This window comes from Chiloscyllium plagiosum, unplaced genomic scaffold (assembly GCF_037043375.1).
Source record: "Chiloscyllium plagiosum isolate Xiang-an unplaced genomic scaffold, Cpla_swu_hap1 HiC_scaffold_53X, whole genome shotgun sequence".
NCBI classification, from domain to species: domain Eukaryota; kingdom Metazoa; phylum Chordata; class Chondrichthyes; order Orectolobiformes; family Hemiscylliidae; genus Chiloscyllium; species Chiloscyllium plagiosum.
The window spans coordinates 21324022-21341183 of NW_028270191.1; the positions used below are offsets into that span (position 1 = coordinate 21324022).

The window sequence follows — 17162 nt, forward strand, 5'->3', positions numbered from 1 at the left end:
TTAACAAGAATGACTATTTATTACAAATAAATAGTCTAGCTGTAACTAAACAAATGAACTGTTAACATATAACTCTACTAGATAAAACTCTAACTTGCTTATAAAACGTCCCCTCCACAAACACTCAACATCCATGACTTTATCTTTTTGAGTGCAAGGAAAGACTGAGAAGGCAGTTCAATGGTCACTGTCCACAAAGTTCTCTGTGATGATCCTTTTGTCTCATCAGGACTTGCTGCTCCTCAATCTTCTTTTCCCAGGTCCTTTCGCTTGCTTGCATGTGGCACTGAGTGACTGGTTCCCATTTAAAGTCTTTGACTTATTGGTTAAGAGCCATGGCTTACAGCAACTTATGAGGTGAAATAAACTGACTTCTGTCAGGCTTGAGACTTTTTTTTCTCTGTAGAGAAAAGGACCACCTGCTTTTTTAGATGTCCAGTTAGCTTCTGATCAAGCAGTCACAGCCACAAGCTATTCTTCTACCTGGTAACAAATCACATTGTTGGCAGCCAAATGATCTTTGTCATTGACAACTTGTCACCACCCATGTTTTCTGTTCAGTGAGCACTCGCTCTTCTTTCTTTTGCATCTTCCTGCGACAGTGCGTCTGCTGTTGAATCGTCCTGTTGGCTGTCTCTGGTGTTATGGACCAGACCAAACCCCTTCAAAATATATTAAGGAGATAGCCGAGATCCTAAATTTTACTTATTTAAAAGACAAGTGGTGCTAGCACCTGAAGAAGAAGTGAGGCTCTGAAAGCTTGTGTTTTCAAATAAACCTTTTTCACTATAACCTAGTGTTGTGTGATTTTTGACTTTGTCCACCCCAGTCCAACATCGGCTCCTCCACATCATTTGAACATGGATTGCTTCAGTATCTGAGGATTGGCTGGGTTGGATTTGTCCTGCTTTTTATGTACAGGACATACCTGGGCAATTTCCTACATTGTTGGATAAATGCCAGTGTTGTAACTGATAATGCATTGGTTAGAGTCATAGTCATACAGATGTACAGCATGGAAACAGACCCTTCAGGCCAGCACTTTACTGAATATTCTTAATTGCTCTTGAGAAGTGGTAATGAATTGCCTTCTTGAATTCAACTGAGGGACGTTAAGAATGGGCCTGGAGTCACATGTAGGCTGGACCATCTAAAGATAGCAGATTACCTTCCATAACGGGCACGAGTGAAGCAGCGTTTTTTTTACAGCAATCTATTTCTTTCATTGTCATAAGTACTGAGATTGGTATTTTTAACTCTAGATTTATTTAACCAGTTAAACTTGAATTTCCCCGCTGCTGTGGGATTTATTTGAACTTAAGTCACCAGTGCACCAGCTTATGGCATCATTCAGCTGATCACTGTGCTCTCGCTACCCTGTAACCAGTTCATCACCGTGTCGCAGTGTTAACTTTCATAGACACGCGTTATAGAGCCACACTGTGGTGAAACAGATTTACTGCAGCTATTGCAAAGCAATAAAAGACTGGCACACAGCGCCGCTGGTGGCCAATAATCGCTACTTCAACAAGCTGCATTTGTTTCAGAACTGGTTACACGGCCACCTTGTGGCGAACTGTACGTCATGAATGTAATGCACAGTATTTGTAAAGATCTGGGAACGTATTAGAACTCGATGTGGACTTGTAAAGTGTCTCTTCATATGCCATGATTGGCAATCGATCTGTAGTTGCTTATTCCTCAACAATTTTCGAAAGTCAAATCAAGGTAGGAGTTTCATGGTGAATAATTGGTCCTTAAGGAGTGTAGTGGAACAGAGTTCAGGTGCATTGTTCCCTGAAAGTGGAGCCACAGGTAGACAGGGCAGCAAAGAAGGCTTTTGGCACACTGGCCTTCATCAGTCAGAGTATGGAAGGTGGGAAATTATGTTGCAGTTATACAGCACATTGGTGAGGCTGCACTTGGAGTATTATATTAGATTAGATTACATTACATAACAGTGTGGAAACAGGCCCTTTGGCCCAACAAGTCCACATCGACCCACCACCCACCCCGACATTTACCCCTTACCTAACTTGTGTTCAGTTTTAGTCACCTTGCTATGGGAAGGATGTAATTAAACTGGAAAGAGTGCAGAAGAAATTTACAAGGATGTTGCCAGCACTTAATGGTCTGAGTTACAGGGAGAGGTTGGACAAGCTAGGACTTTTTTCCATTAGAGCGTAGGAGATTGAGGGGGGACCCTATAGAAGTGTATAAGATCATGAGAGGCATGGATAGGGTGAATGCACTGTCTTTTTCCCAGGTTGGGGAAACAAGGACTAGAGGGCATCAGTTTAAGGTTAGCAGGGAAAGAACAAAAGGGAATCGGAAGGGCAACCTTTTTACACAGAAGGTTTTACGCTTATAGAATGAGCTGCCAGCGGAAGTGGTTGAGGCGGGTACATGAACAACATTTAAAAGGCATTTGGACAAATACATGGATAGGAAAGGAATGGAAGGATATGGGCCAAGTGCAGGGAAATTGAGTTAGCGTGGATGGACATTTTGGTCAGAATGGACCAGTTTGGCCCAAAGGATCTATCTCCGTGCTATAGGACTCTATAACTCTAATTGCATTTATATAACACTTTTAACATGCCATAGGCACCTCATAGGATTAATATCAAATCAAATTCAAAACTGAGCCAGATAAAGAGAATTTTCGATAGGTGACCAAAAGATTTGTCAAAGAGATAGTTTTTAATATGTCTTTTGGAAGAGGAGAGGGAGGTGATGAGGTCAAGAGATTTAGCAAGGAAATCCAGAGCTTGGAACCAAGTTAACTGAAGGCACTGCTGCAAATAGAAAGGGATTTTCTTTTCCATTTAATTCAGACATGGATGTAGGGAGGGAGCATTTTAAAAATCTATTCATTCATAGAATGCAGCCATCACTGACAAAGCGTACATGTATTTTCCACTGTCAAGGTGAACTGCCTTCTCGAATACATCAGACAGGTTTGTCCTGCCATTTCAGAGGACAGCTAAAATTCAACCACATTGCTGTGAGTCTGGAGTCACATGCAGACTAGACAGGATCAGGATAGCAGATTTCCTTCCCTTAAGGACATTAGTGAGTCAGATGGGTTTATACAACAATCTGGTAGTTTCATAGTCACCATTCTTGATACTAATTTTTTTTATTCTCGATTTATTTATTTGCTTCAATGTATATTCCCCAGCTGCCAAGAGGGAATTTAAATGCATGTGTCTGGACCAGTCAATGATAAGAATGAAGCATTTGCAAGGCCCTTCAGCCAGAGTGGATGATCTATCTCGGATTTCTCTAGAGGTCCCCACCATCATAGATGCCAGTTCTCAGCCAATTCGATTCACTGCATGTGTCATCAAGAAACGGTTGGAGGCAATGGATATTGCAATGGCTATGGGTCCTGACAACATTCTGGTAATAGTACTGAAGAATTGTCCTTTAGAACTTGCCACTCCTCTAGCCAAGCTATTCCAGTACAGTTACAAGACTGTGGAAAGTTGCCCAAGTATGTCCTGTACATAAAAGCAAGACAAATCCAACCCGGCTGCATCAGTCTACTCTCGATCATCAGTAAAATGATGGAAGGTGCCACCCACAGTGCTATCAAGCAGCACCTGCTCAGCAATAACCTGCTCAGTGACGCCCAGTTTGGGTTCCACCAGGGTCACTCAGCTCCTGACCTCATTACAGCCTTGGTTCAAACATGGACAAAAGAGCTGAATTCCAGAGGGGAGGGGAGAGGGACAGCCCTTGACATCAAGGCTGCATTCGACCGAGTGTAGCATCAAGGAGCCCGAGCAAAACTGGAATCAATGGGTATCGGGGGCAAGCTCGCCGCTGGTTGGAGTCATACCTGACACATAGGAAGATGTTGTGGTTGTTGGAGGTCAGTCATCTCAGCTCCAAGACATGTCTGCAGGAGTTCCTCAGGATAATGTCCTTGGCCTAACCGTTCTCATCTGCATCAAAGATCCTCCCTTTATCATAAGGTCAGAAGTGGGGATGTTCACTGATGACTTCACAACATTCCAATACCATTCACCACTCCGCAGACATCAAGACTATCTGGGTGGCACAGTGGCTCAGTGGTTAGCATAAATACCTCACAGTGTCAGGGATCTGCGATTGATTCCAGCCTTGGACAACTGGCTGTGTAGAGTGTGCACATTCTCCCATGTCTTTGTGGGTCTCCTCTGGGTGCTCCAGTTTCCTCCCACAGTTCAAAGATGTGCAACTTAGGTGGATTGACATTGGGAAATGCAGGATTGCACAGATAGGGTGTGCTTGGGTGGCATGTTCTTCAGAGTATTGATGTAGACTTGATGGGTCAAATGGTCTCTTTCTGCATTGCAGGGATTCTATTATTCTGTATCCAAAAGCAACAAGATTTGGACAATATCCTGGTTTGGGCTGACAATTGGCAAGTAACATTCATACTACACAAGTGGCACACAATTACCATTGTGAACAAGAGACAGTCTAATCATTGCTCCTTGACGTTCAATGACATCCCTATTACTGAATCCCCCACTACCAAAATCCTGTTGGTTACCACTGACCAGAAACTAAACTGGACTAGCCAAATAATACATTGGCTACAAGAGCAGGTGAAAGGCTAGGAATAATGCAGCGAGTAACTCACCTCCTGACTCCCCAAAGCCTGTTCATTATCTATGAAGCACAAGTCAGGAGTGTGATGGAATACTCTCCATTTTCCTGAATGATTGCAGCTCCAATAACACTCAAGAAGCTTGACACCATCCAAGCCCACTTGATTGGCACCACATCCACTCCCACTACCACCAACACTCATTAGTATCAGTGTGTCTATCTACAAGATTCACTGCAGAAATTCACCAAAGATCCTTAGACAGCACATTCTAAACCCACAACCATTTCCATCTAGAAGGACAAGGGCAACAGAAACATGGCAACACCATCACCTTCAAGTTCCCCTCCAAACCACTCACCATCCTGACTTGGAAATATATCACTGTGCCTTCACTGTCACTGGGTGAATATCCTGGGAATTCCCTCCCTAACAGCATGTTGGGTGTATCTACAGCATATAGGCCACTGTGGTTCAAGAAGGCAGCTCACCACCTTCTCAAGAGCAGCTAGGGATGGGCAATAATTGCTGGCCCAGCCAGTGACAATCACATCCCATGAATGAATCATAAACATATTCTATTTGCCTGGATTCCTAGACAAGTAAGTTGAGCACTATGTTGTCAAACCCCACTAGGAGTCTGTGGAGGAGCTTGAAAACAAGATGAGAATAATAAACTTCAGGTATTGTTGGACTGGGAATGGATGCCAATTAGTGTGCACAGTGAATGATGTGTGGATACAAAATTGACTGAGTGATAGGAAATAGAGAGCAGATCAATCTGTACTTTTCCAGCTAGAGCAAGGTTTGTAGTGGAGATCCCCGGGGGTTGGTATGGGGACCCTTGCTTTTCCTGATTAATATTAATGATCTGGACCTTGGTGTGCAGGGGACAGTTTGCAGAAGACGTGAAATGTGGAAGAATTGTAAACCGCAAGGAGGACAGTGTGGAGCTCCAAAAGGACATTGACAATTTGGTGGAGTAGGTGGAGAGGCTGCAGATGAGGTTCAATGTACTACGATAGTAAAGATCTTGTGAAACTTGAGAGGGTATAAAGATTTACAAAGATGTTGCTGTGGTAGCAGGGTTTGAGCTATGGGGAGAGGCTAAATAGACTGAGGCTGTATTCCCTGGAGTGTCGGAGGCTGAGGGGTATAGAGGTTTATAAAATCATGAGGGGCATGGATAGGATGAATAGCAGGGGAGTCTAGAACTGGAGGGCATAGGTTTAAGGTGAGAGGGGAAAGATTTAAAAGGAACCTAAGGGGAAATATTTTCATACAGAGGGTGGTGCGTGTATGGGATGAGCTGCCAGAGGAAGTGATGGAGGCTGATACAATTACAACACTTAAAAGGCATCTGGATGGGTATATGAATAGGAAGGGTTTAGGGGGATAGCTGGCAGGTGGGACTAGATCAGTTTAGTCACGGTGGCTCAGTGGTTAGCACTGCTGCCTCACAGCGCTGGGGACCCAGGTTCAATCCCAGCTTCGGGCAACTGTCTGTGTGGAGTATGTACATTCTTCTGTGTCTGCGTGGGTTTCCTTTGGCTGCTCCAGTTTCTTCCTACAGTCCAAAGGTGTGCAGGTCAGATGGATTGGCCGTGTTAAATTGCCCATAATGTTCAGGGATGTGTAGGTTAGGTACCTTAGTCAGGGATAATAGGGTAGGGGAATGGGTCTGGGTGGGTTACTCTTCAGAGGGTTGGTGTGGACTTGTTGGGCTGAATGGCCTGTTTCCACACTGTAAGGATTCTATTATTCTATGATATCAGGTTGGCACAGGTGAGTTGGACTGAAGGATCTGTTTCCATGCTGTATGATTCTATGTCTCTCTAAGTATGAGGTAATGCAGTTTGGTAGGAAGAACATTGAAAGGCAATGCAAAAGACAGAATACAATTTGAACTGGGTGCAGGAGCAGAGGGAGCTGGGTGTATCTGTGCACAGATCATCGAAGGTGGCAGGACAGGTGGCGAGAGCAGTTAATAAAACACACAGTGTCCTCAGCTTTATTAATAGGGACATAGAGAACAAGAGCAGGGAGGTGATGTTGAACTTGTACAAGACCCTTGTTAGACCTCAGCTGGAGGGTTGTGTCCAGTTGTGGGCCCCACACTATAGGAAAGATGTGAAAACATTGGAGAGAGAGGGCAGAAGGGATTTATCAGAATGGTTCCAGAGATGAGAAACTTCAGTGAGGAGGAGAGATTGAAGACATTGGGACTGTTCTCCTTGGGGAGAAGGAGGCTGAGAGGGAGATCTGAGAGAGGGTTCCAACATCATGGGGGGAGGGGGCTGGACAGAGTAGATCAGGAGAAGCTGTTCCCACATGGAAAAAGAACAGGAACGAGGGGGACAGAGATTGAAGGGGATGAAGTGAGGGAGAGGTGAGGAAAACCTTTCTCCCCCAGCGAGTAGTTAGGGTCTGGAATGTACTGCCTGGGAATGTGGGGGAGGCAGATTCCATTGAGGTATTTGATGGATTGAATGATTTTTTGGGAGAAAAATGGTGTGGAAAGGCATGGGGACAAGACAGAAAATCAGCTCTAGGTAGTGATACTTGTTTAACAAGCTGGTGCAGATCCAATGGGTCGAATGGCCTCCTTCTGCACCGTAACAATTCTGTGATTCTGTGAATAAGACTTGATGAATTAGTACATAGGCTGCAAAGTTTTGGATGAGTTCAGGCTTACGGAGGTTGGAAGGCAGCTGGCTGACCAGACCCCATTTTCTAGGCACAAGAAAGTCCAATGACAGAGGCCATGCATCACCTGAGTATAGGGGAGCTGACACTCCTCCAGCACTACTGACAGCCCATACTCTGATTGGTGAAAGATGGAAAAGTCGGGAAAAGCCAAGAGTGACTGAGGGAGGAGGTGGCAGAAAGAGAGAGAGAGCGCAATACAGAGTTAGAGTTGTCGACACACAGATCTGGAAGAGAGATGGAAAGAGGGAGGGAATAAAAGAGAGAAAGAGGGAAGGAAAGAGAGGGAAGGATGAAGAGAGAAAGAGAGGGGGCGAAATGGAGAGGCATAGAGGAGGAGAGACAGAGAGAAGAGGAAGAGGGATGGAGAGGAGAGGAAGAAAGATGGAGAGGAGGAGATCCCAAGTAAGGTTTGAGCCCACAAACTTCATGGTAAGAGTGTAACCACTGAAACAAGCTGGCACTCAGGCAACATTGTAATATTAATGCTTAACAAATAAGTTATTGATAAATGCTACAACTTTAGTGTTGCAGAGAAAGAAGACACATTTTGTCAAAGCTTTTCATCTTGTACTTGTCAGGACAATTTGCAATTGGGGCAGCACGGTGGCTCAGTGGTTAGCACGGCTGCCTCACAGCACCAGGGACCTGGGTTTGATTCCAGCCTCGGGACCGTTTGGAGTTTGCACATTCTCCTGGTGTCTGTGTGGGTTTCCTCCCACAGTCCAAAGTCGTGCATGTTAGATAAATTGGCCGTGCTGAATTGCCCATTGTGTTCAGGGATGTGTAGGCTAGGTGTATTAGTTAGGGGGAAATGTAGAGTCTAGGGTAGGGGAATAGGCCTGGGTGGGATACTCTTTGGAGGGTCGGTGTGGATTTTGTTGGGCCGAATAGCCTGTTTCCATATTGTAGGGACTCTGTGAATACCAATTCAAGGGGAAACCAACATTAATATTGCATGAGAACAGATGGGTTAGCAAGCATTTGTAAGTTCAGCCCCTCCCCAGCTAGCTAGGTTAAAGTTACCATTGGATGTCTGTTACACGTCTGCCATAGTAATGTCAACCAAGTGGCAGAGGGTCTGAGGGACATTTGGGAACAATGTATACATAGTTTCCAAAGCCTATCTCATGGTCATGTACTGAATAAGCAGGGGAACAGGATTATTAATTCACACAGCCATCCTCTGCTATGATTTGGAGATGCCGGTGTTGGACTGGGGTGGACAAAGTTAAAAATCCCACAACACCAGGTTATAGTCCAACAGGTTTAATTGGAAGCACTAGCTTTTGGAGTGTTGGTCATTAGGTGATTGTGGATGAAGGAGCTGCGCTCCGAAAGCTAGAGTGCTTCCAATTAAATCTGTTGGAGTATAACCAGGTGTTGTGTGATTTTTAACCATCTGCTATGATCACCTTATAAACCCTGTTTCTCTGCTCCATGCAATGAATCGCCTGTCAGCTGAACAAAACAGATTGCACCGCAGGTGATCTTCACATCCAGGTCATTGCCACAGCAACCTCCCCAGAACTGCACTTCTCATTAGCTTAGCAGGAGTTAACAGGTCAGAGTGCTAAAAGACTGTTAAAAAGAGCATGTAAAAATAACAATCTTGCATTTCTAAAGCACCTTTTACAACAACCAAATGCCTCAAAGCACTTTACATGCAATATTTGAAGTGTAGTCGCTGTTGGAGGAGGGAAAACAACAGCCAATTTGCACACAGCAAGCTCCCACCAAAAGCAATGTGATAATGACCAGATGATCTTATCAAGGACAACTAGGGATGGGCAATAAATGCTGGCCAGCCAGCAATACCCCCATCCCACAAATGAATAATAAAAAAGCCTGAATTACTACCCCAGTAACATTGCCCCAAGGCTACCAGCCTCTTACGAGGAATGATGACAGAAATTGGATGATGTGGTTTGGAAAGAAGATAATTAAGAGGGTTCCTTGATACATACATGAATGTTATGGATAAAGTTAACTTGGAGCATTGCTTCAGCATGAGTTATGGCAGTCAATATTTCAGACCTAAAAGTCATCCTCAGTTCATTCAAACCATAAGCATGACTGAAGAAAGTTGGTCAAATGGTAAGACCATTTTTATTGTACAGTGAATCCTGAGTACATACACAGTACAAGGTAAAAGGAAAGCTCTTTCCCAAGCTCTTAGAGAATCCCAATACTTGTCCTTCTTTAAGTATCAGTGTAAAAGGTAGATTACAGAAAAATCAATGCAGCAATGTGCTAGGCTACTGAATAGCACAAGGAGCATTTTATACTTGCAGTGACATCCCCCTGTACAAATGCCATCTTACCTATTTCAATCATACCCAAAGAAAAGCAAGCAGGGTTTGAGTAGACTCTAGTTGCTGTCCCATATACGAGGTTTAAAAACCAAATCCAAATGGGCAAGTCATGCCAGCTAAGTCATGCAAGTAGGCCTCCTCGCAACAGATTTCAAGAAGAGCAGAGGGTCTTTCAGAAGGCCTCTTACCTGCTGTCACAGAAAGGTTACAGAACTCACCAGTTGGAGATCCAACATACAAGGCAGTAAAAATGGAAGCAAAACACAAGCCTGACAATAAAAGCTACCAATAAAGGTACAATGCAATCTTTCCAGTGATTTTTCAAAAGGTTTGACTTACTTGGATCTACATAGGCCCAGCTGGGGTGCATAGGTGCCGATGGCGATGGACTGTTATTCTTAGCCCCCAAGGTTGCCTCCTCATAAGTGGGAGGAGCAGTTGATGCTGACATGGGTTCTCTTTTCTCAGGCCCTCGCTGTTCGCCTTCTGGATTTGAGGTTTTACTTGTGGAAAAAAGCTGCAAAGAAACAAAGATAATATACATTGATCTGGTGGATCTTAGTGACACAAATTGAAAAAAAAATGCCTCCACTTCTTCTTATTTGGGAGTTTTTGATTCATTTTTTCCCATATTTATGGGGATATCAGTGATTTGGATAGAGTTTACAAAAGGATGGATTGTGCCAATTGGACTCTCTTCGATGTAACAAAAGCATTAGGCCTCCAACAGAATAGGTCAGAGTTTGAAAATCAGAACTGGTTTACCCTCTACACAAATATATCAGCTGCTGGTTGTTGCAAAATGTCCTTACCTTTTTACTTCTCAGCTAAAGTTACCATTGTATATCAAGCTCAAATTATTTTGAATTTGAGCTTCCAAAAGCCAAGAGCCACACAGGGATCCTGAAACTGTAGTCTTACCTTTCCTTCTGAGTTACATACAGAAAAAGTATTAGTGAAGAGGATTAGACCACATGATGCTGATAATTCCCATCACTAGAGATTACTAACACACTAATACTAATACTCAAGCACTGTTTCTGTCAGCTTCCTTCTCAGGAGATCATTGCATTGGGGAAATGCAATTAATTGAAAGGTATTGAGATAGATTCTGAATGATTTTAAAGTCCAGCTATTGGTCTTACATGATTCAGAGATTTAACTTCTTCCCCACATTGAACTCAATGGGGAAATAAATACCAGTAACATACATCTTCAAATAATGCTGATCCTGTTAACGCTGATCTTGCCTCACGTAAATCCTGTGCAGTGTAACCTGTATACCTTATTCTGTCCAAGTTTTTTTTCACTGTATGATCTGTATGTGCTTGATTACTATGATCTGCTTGTACTGCTCACAAACGCAGCTTTACACTGTACAGTGTACTTAGATACACGTGACAATAAATCAAATCAAATCTACCAATTATCATTCAGGGGATGTGGCTTGGCCAGCATCCCTTATTGGAGAAAGTGGTAGTGAGCTGCTTTCTTGAACCACCTCAGTCCTTTGTATAGGACACCCACAGTGATGTTTGAAAGAGAGTAGCAGGATTTTGACCCAGCAACACTGAAGAAGGAAATGTTTAGTTTAAAAACAAACTGTAAAAAGCAAAGTGATGACAGATTGAAGCATCTATCTTTATCCTCAACTATCAGAACAATTCCTGAAGAAGGGCTCATGCCTGAAACGTCGATTCTCCTTCTACTTTGATGCTGCCTGACCTGCTGCGCTTTTCCAGCAACACATTTTCAGCTTGTATCAGAACAATGAACTGACTGTGTTCAGCACATATCAGGGAGTGCAACTCACTGTCATATAACTGAGAAATCACAGCAAGGCAACCAATTAAAATGGCACCATTTATCTCATGCTGATGGTATAAACCTGCACAAAAAGTTGCCGGCAAACTCTCCCCAGTGTCCTGGCCAGTATTTATCCTTCAACTAAAATCACTAAGGCAGACGATCTGCTCATGATCACATTGTGGTTTGTGGGATCTTGCTGTGTAAACATTGGCTGCTGTGTTTCCCATGCAACAGTAGTGACTGCACTTTAGGATGTTTTAGGATTTAAGTATTTTAGGATGTTTGAGGTACGAAAGGTGCATTGGACATGCAAGCTCTTTCTTTCACCGCACAAATGTGAAATTTGTGAAACTTGACTTTCTACTTGATTAAGAGTTTTTCATCCTATTCCTTCCCTTTATCTTGCTGGAGTGGATAAGACAGCAGTATTGCAACTCTCTCCCCAAAATAAAACAGAATAAGGCAAGTAATGGCTGGTTAAGTATGAAGACTGGAGATGGGGCATTCGGAATAATGGAGAATTTGTCCAACCCAAATGGATTGCAGGAGCCAAGAGGGTGATGGAACTAGTGTATGCAAACATAGAATGGGACCATTGGTGGTTCTGAGACCCTGAATCTTTGTGCAATCAGTGAGCTCGATTTGTATACAGGTTGAGATGAAGCAAACTCACTTGATGCACATCAAAGAGAAATATTTCCCCCAGTAGAGATTCAAACATAATGGTGGCACAGGAGGAGGGCACAACACACAGCCCATTTGCCCCTCATTTATTGGGATAGCACTTTGCAATGTGTACAAACTCTCTAACCAATGTGTATTGCTGCATGGAGCAATTCAAATCCTTTGCTAATCCCTCTCTTATTCCACTGTCAAACTTGTGAAATTGCCTGATACCAAATTATCCAACCAACCTGTTGCCAGCTGATATATTGTCAGTGCACAGAATTAGCCAGCATTGTGACAGCCAGCAGCTCAATCACATGGCCCTGTTGTCAAGCTTCCAGTCAAATCCTACACACAAGTGACTTTTTGTCCCAAATCCCACATCCTGATAAGCAAAAGCAAACCTCAGAGCAAATGCAATTAGCACAAACTGGAAATCAATAGAACAGAACTTAAAGCATTTTACAATCAAATGCAATTCTGAGGAAAGGCCAATCATCCCAAAACGTTAACTGATTTCTCTCCACAGATACTGCCAGACCTGCTGAGCTTTTCCAGCAACTTCTATTTGTGTCCCTGATTGACAGCTTCTGCAGTTCTTTCAAGCTTTAAAAACATCTCTTGTTTGCTTCTGCACGTATCCACCTCTCTACCAGCTCCAACCCCACATCACCAGGGTGAACTGCTATCAGGCTGTTTCTGACAGGTATTAGCTCCATGATTGGCATGGCATTCTTCAGACAAACTATTTGCTGTCAGCAATCAGAGAGGCAGGCTGCTGATAGAGTCTACACTCTTCACCACTCTGACATCCCATCTTCTGTCTGCCCCTGTAAGAAAGACTAACTTACACCTTTCTTCACTTTAGGATGTCCCAAATTTGCAGTCAGTTAAATTTTTTTGAGGTCATGATTTGGAGATGCCGGTGTTGGACTGGGGTGTACAAAGTTAAAAATCACACAACACCAGGTTATAGTCCAACAGGTTTAATTGGAAGCACTAGCTTTCGGAGCGCTGCTCCTTCATCAGGTGGTTGTCATCAGGTGGTTGACCACCTGATGAAGGAGCGTCGCTCCGAAAGCTAGTGCTTCCAATTAAACCTGTTGGACTATAACCTGGTGTTGTGTGATTTTTAATTTTTTGAGGTGTAATCATTTGTTGTAATGTGAAAGTTTTAGCAGCTAATTAGCACACAGCAAGCTCCCACAAACAGTGATGTGATAATAATCAGATAATCTGTTCTTGTGAAGTTGATTGAAGAACAAATATCAACCAGGACACCAGTGCTGACACTTCAGCTCTTCCTTTAAACAGTGTCATGTGATCTTTTACATCCATTTGAGACTGCAGACAAAATGTTGCTTTAACATTTATCTGGAATAAGACTCCTCTGACAGTGCACCACTCCTTCAGTACTGCATAGAGAGTGACGTCCTAGGTTTTGTATTTGAGTTTTCGGAGTGGAACCTCTGACTGTGAGGTGAAAGTGTTGTCAGCTAAGACACCTGACTCGGTCCATTGTTCCCACCTCAGTTCTGGCCTTTAAAGGTGACTCGTCCTCTATCATACAGGCTGCAATCTCTGCCCTTTGCAATCCTTTGTTGCGATACACTCTTAACAGAGGCCATTCTTCAATATATTTTTGATTTTCTCCTTGCTAAACAACTCAACACCATCATGGCACTGTAGTTTACAAACAAATTCAGCCTCTGCTCGTATGCCTTTGTCAGAGCATGTAAGTCTCAATGCTACTCAGAAGTGATGATTCACAGTATCTTACTTCAGCTCTCCTACTGTATTTCTGCCCACCTCCAGAATGCTTTCCGTCACAAACAATTCCAGCCAAAGTATTTCATATTCCCCCTCATGCTGTGCTATTGCCTGGCTATCCAAGCTCATCCACAATATCACCATCCATGGGCAAAGTTGAAATTGGGAAATATCAAAGGGAATCTACCCCACATCTCTGCCTCACATAGATCTGCAACAAATGAACAATGTGATGTTACAATCTGACAGCTTTTAATGTTACCATCCTGTAATGATGACACAAATGTAGGGATTGCTCGCAGGAGTGTGCAGGACTTTGTGTGGAAATTGAAGGCTCTCGGTGGATTGAGTATGATAAATGTTAGGAACTTCTTCACAGAAGAACCAAAAAATGGTCGATGATTTACCTTCTGGCCGCTCCTGTGCATTTACAAGGAGCTGGCTCAATAGGGTCCTTGCCACCAACTTGGCAGGAGATAATTTCCCTGTCCCCAGCTCAACAAAGATGGAAAGCATTGCACTGGAATTTGTTGGGATCTCAACAGGAAGAAAATACTTCTTACACATTAAATAAAAATAGTCTTTCGGATTTTCCTACAGGCTGCTATACTATTCTCTGCCATGCATTCCCTCAAGCCTGACTGTACCATTCTGTTAGATCATGGCTAATCTCTCAAACCCATTCACCAGCTTTTGTCTCCATATCCTGTGATTCCCGAATCCATCAAAAATCTGTCCACTTCAGATTTGAAGGCTCCAACTAACCCCCAGCAAATATTTCTCATACTCATAAATCTTACCAAGATACATTAAGGCTCTCAGTTGCTGATGAGAAGCAGAGCATTTTGGTTTTTAACTATGACTTACTACAGAGGGGCAATGGCTTTGGTGAACAAATGCCTCATGGTGAGTGCTGCAGATTTTCCCTCTCAGATCTATGTGGAGTTACACTGGCTTCTATATGTTTCACAGATTTTACTTACAATGTTTTAAAATGTCTAATCCATGCTCCTGCTCTGGCTTCCAGGTATTTGCACAGTTTGTGTATCTTCCTCTGAATCCACACTCAGAGCTTAACCAATCAAGCACAGTCAGCATCAGGAATAAACAGATTTACATAATCAAACACAAACAATTGAACCATTGAACACTAAGGTGAAGTCTGACATTGAAACAGGTACATCTCCAATGTGGTGACCAGAGGAGTTCTCAATTCCCAAGTGACAGGGAGGGAGAATCAGTGATGAAGTACAACTACTCCAAAGTAGGTAACTTTAGGCAGGTATGAAACAATGACTCCAATGTTTTTTGTTTGGGGGAGTGGGGGTTCCTGGCAATGAAGTAGATTGCAGTTTGACATCAAGGATCATAGCTATGAATGCACTGCATATCCCATTGCATTCCTCTCCATGTAACTGCCCTGTGTATACTGATGCCTGTGCTACCTGCTGCCAGTGACCTTTTCCAAAACATTTTTCCTTCCCTGCCCAACCCCAACCACCTGCCTAGCCTCCAATTCATTGCTGTAAATATGGTGTGCAAGCAACATTATCAAGTAACTGGATATCACAATTCACTAACTGTCAAAAACTCCAGGAATGAGACAAAAAGAGAATGATTGGGCCAAGTGTGTGCAGTATATAACCACAATACACCTGCATACAGACTGCATTAACAACTCCAAGTTACCTTCATAGTGAAAAGCCCCACTCACTAACGTACAAGGTGAAATTATAATCCCAACCTCGTGAGGAGTTGCTTTGTCTTAACTAGAGTTACTTATCAGTTTAGGGAGGGGAAAGGGGAAACCAGTTTTATTTCCACAATAATGCAAAGTGCATGTGTGTTGGATAGGTTGCTCTTTCTGACACATAAGCTTGCTGGTAAGGAAGGATGCTGATAACCAAGGCACCATAGCTCAGGATGAGTCAGAGCCTCCAAAACAGGAGAGGGAGGGAAATTAATTATTGGTGGCTCAGATACACGTTCAGCTTCAGCACAACAGCTGCAAAGGAATCTGACGCTGCACCTTTTGGGGTGATATCCATGGCTGAATGAACAATAGTATGCACACTGCACCACAGCAATGAACAGAGACACAGGTAGCTTGGAGTGCACACCACCCTCAATCACTCAAATGCTCTGAAGCACCGTTATGGAGGGGAAAAAAAGGCTGAACCAACAGTTTAAGATTCAACACTTAACACTCGAAAACTCCTTTCCCTACTGGACTAATAGAATGTTACATTCCATCACAAACTGAGTTTCTAACACTGGTTTAACAATTGATTTCCAAGGATTTCAAAATAAAGCTGGACGGAGGAGTGGGAGTCCAATTTTCCACGAAGATGCCCTATTTTAGCACCAATATTCACACTAATATCTATTTCCTATGAAACTGAAGAATGAAGTTCAGAAAAGAAAGCCTGAGGTTCTCAGGCACGTATTGTTTAAGTGTATAAAATTAGACAATAAAATGCTTGGGGAGATCCATGACTAGATTGGTCGCACCATAGCAACGCTCTTGGAAATACAACGAATCTGTCATACTATAATTGAAAAGGAACTGAACGATATAGATGTACTTACTTTTCCTTGTGTCATTCTGAGGAGCTCACTTGCACTGCGGATGACAGACAGTGTCAAACACCTGTGCTCCTGCTCGTTAATTTCCAGTGAAACTGACCCAGCCGCCTGTTGTGACTGCAGTAAATCTGGGATAATACAGTTTCTAGCAATATCCACGGGCATGCACACAGGCAGGCTGGAAGATACCAAGCGAGTGTAGCAGCCAGGGGAGGCTCGCATCAGATTACACATCAGGATCTCGGGCACAGCCCTGAACAATTGGCGAGTACCGCTGCGGTGGGCATCTCCGCAGTGCCCCGAAAGTGGCCAAGGTGCCTTTCTCCTTTTCACCTGGACATCGCAGCGAATGGTGCTGGCGTTTGCTCTAATGGTTGAGTCCTGTCATTCAAGTTGGGTTGGTGGAGGGGGCAGTGGGATTGGGGTGTTGTAGTGTTGCGTTTCACAAAAAGGACCTTGTGTTTTGAGAGCAATGGAAGGAAGACTAGCATTTCTCTAGCGCCGTTCACGACCTCAGTGACTGTCGCAGACTGCTTTGTAGCCAATGAAGAGAGGTTTATAAAATCATGAGGGGCATGGATAGGATAAACAGAGAAAGTCTTTTCCCGGTGTGGGGGAGTCCAGAACTAGAGGGCATAGGTTAAGGGTGAGAGGGGAAAGATATAAAAGGGACTTAAGGGGCAACCTTTTCTCACAGAGGGTGGTAC

At 43.4% G+C, this 17162-nt stretch overlaps 1 protein-coding gene across 4 annotated transcripts in view; it reads right to left on the minus strand.

Annotated features, from left to right (window-relative positions):
- Positions 1-16921, minus strand: part of LOC122543297 (protein lifeguard 2-like) — a 51217-nt gene extending 34296 nt beyond the window's left edge. Inside the window, exons 1-2 of one of the 4 annotated variants that reach the window (XM_087985612.1) lie at positions 16459-16911; positions 9964-10141 (exon numbers count right to left, since the gene is read on the minus strand). In XM_087985612.1, coding sequence (XP_087841738.1) covers positions 9964-10141; positions 16459-16689 — 409 coding nt within the window. In that variant the 5' untranslated portion in view covers positions 16690-16911. Of the gene's footprint in view, positions 1-9963; positions 10142-10436; positions 10532-16458 lie in introns of those variants that run through there. The other 3 variants (XM_087985611.1, XM_087985614.1, XM_087985613.1) reach the window with 3 other exon arrangements.
- Between the last annotated feature and the right edge of the window lie 241 nt (positions 16922-17162).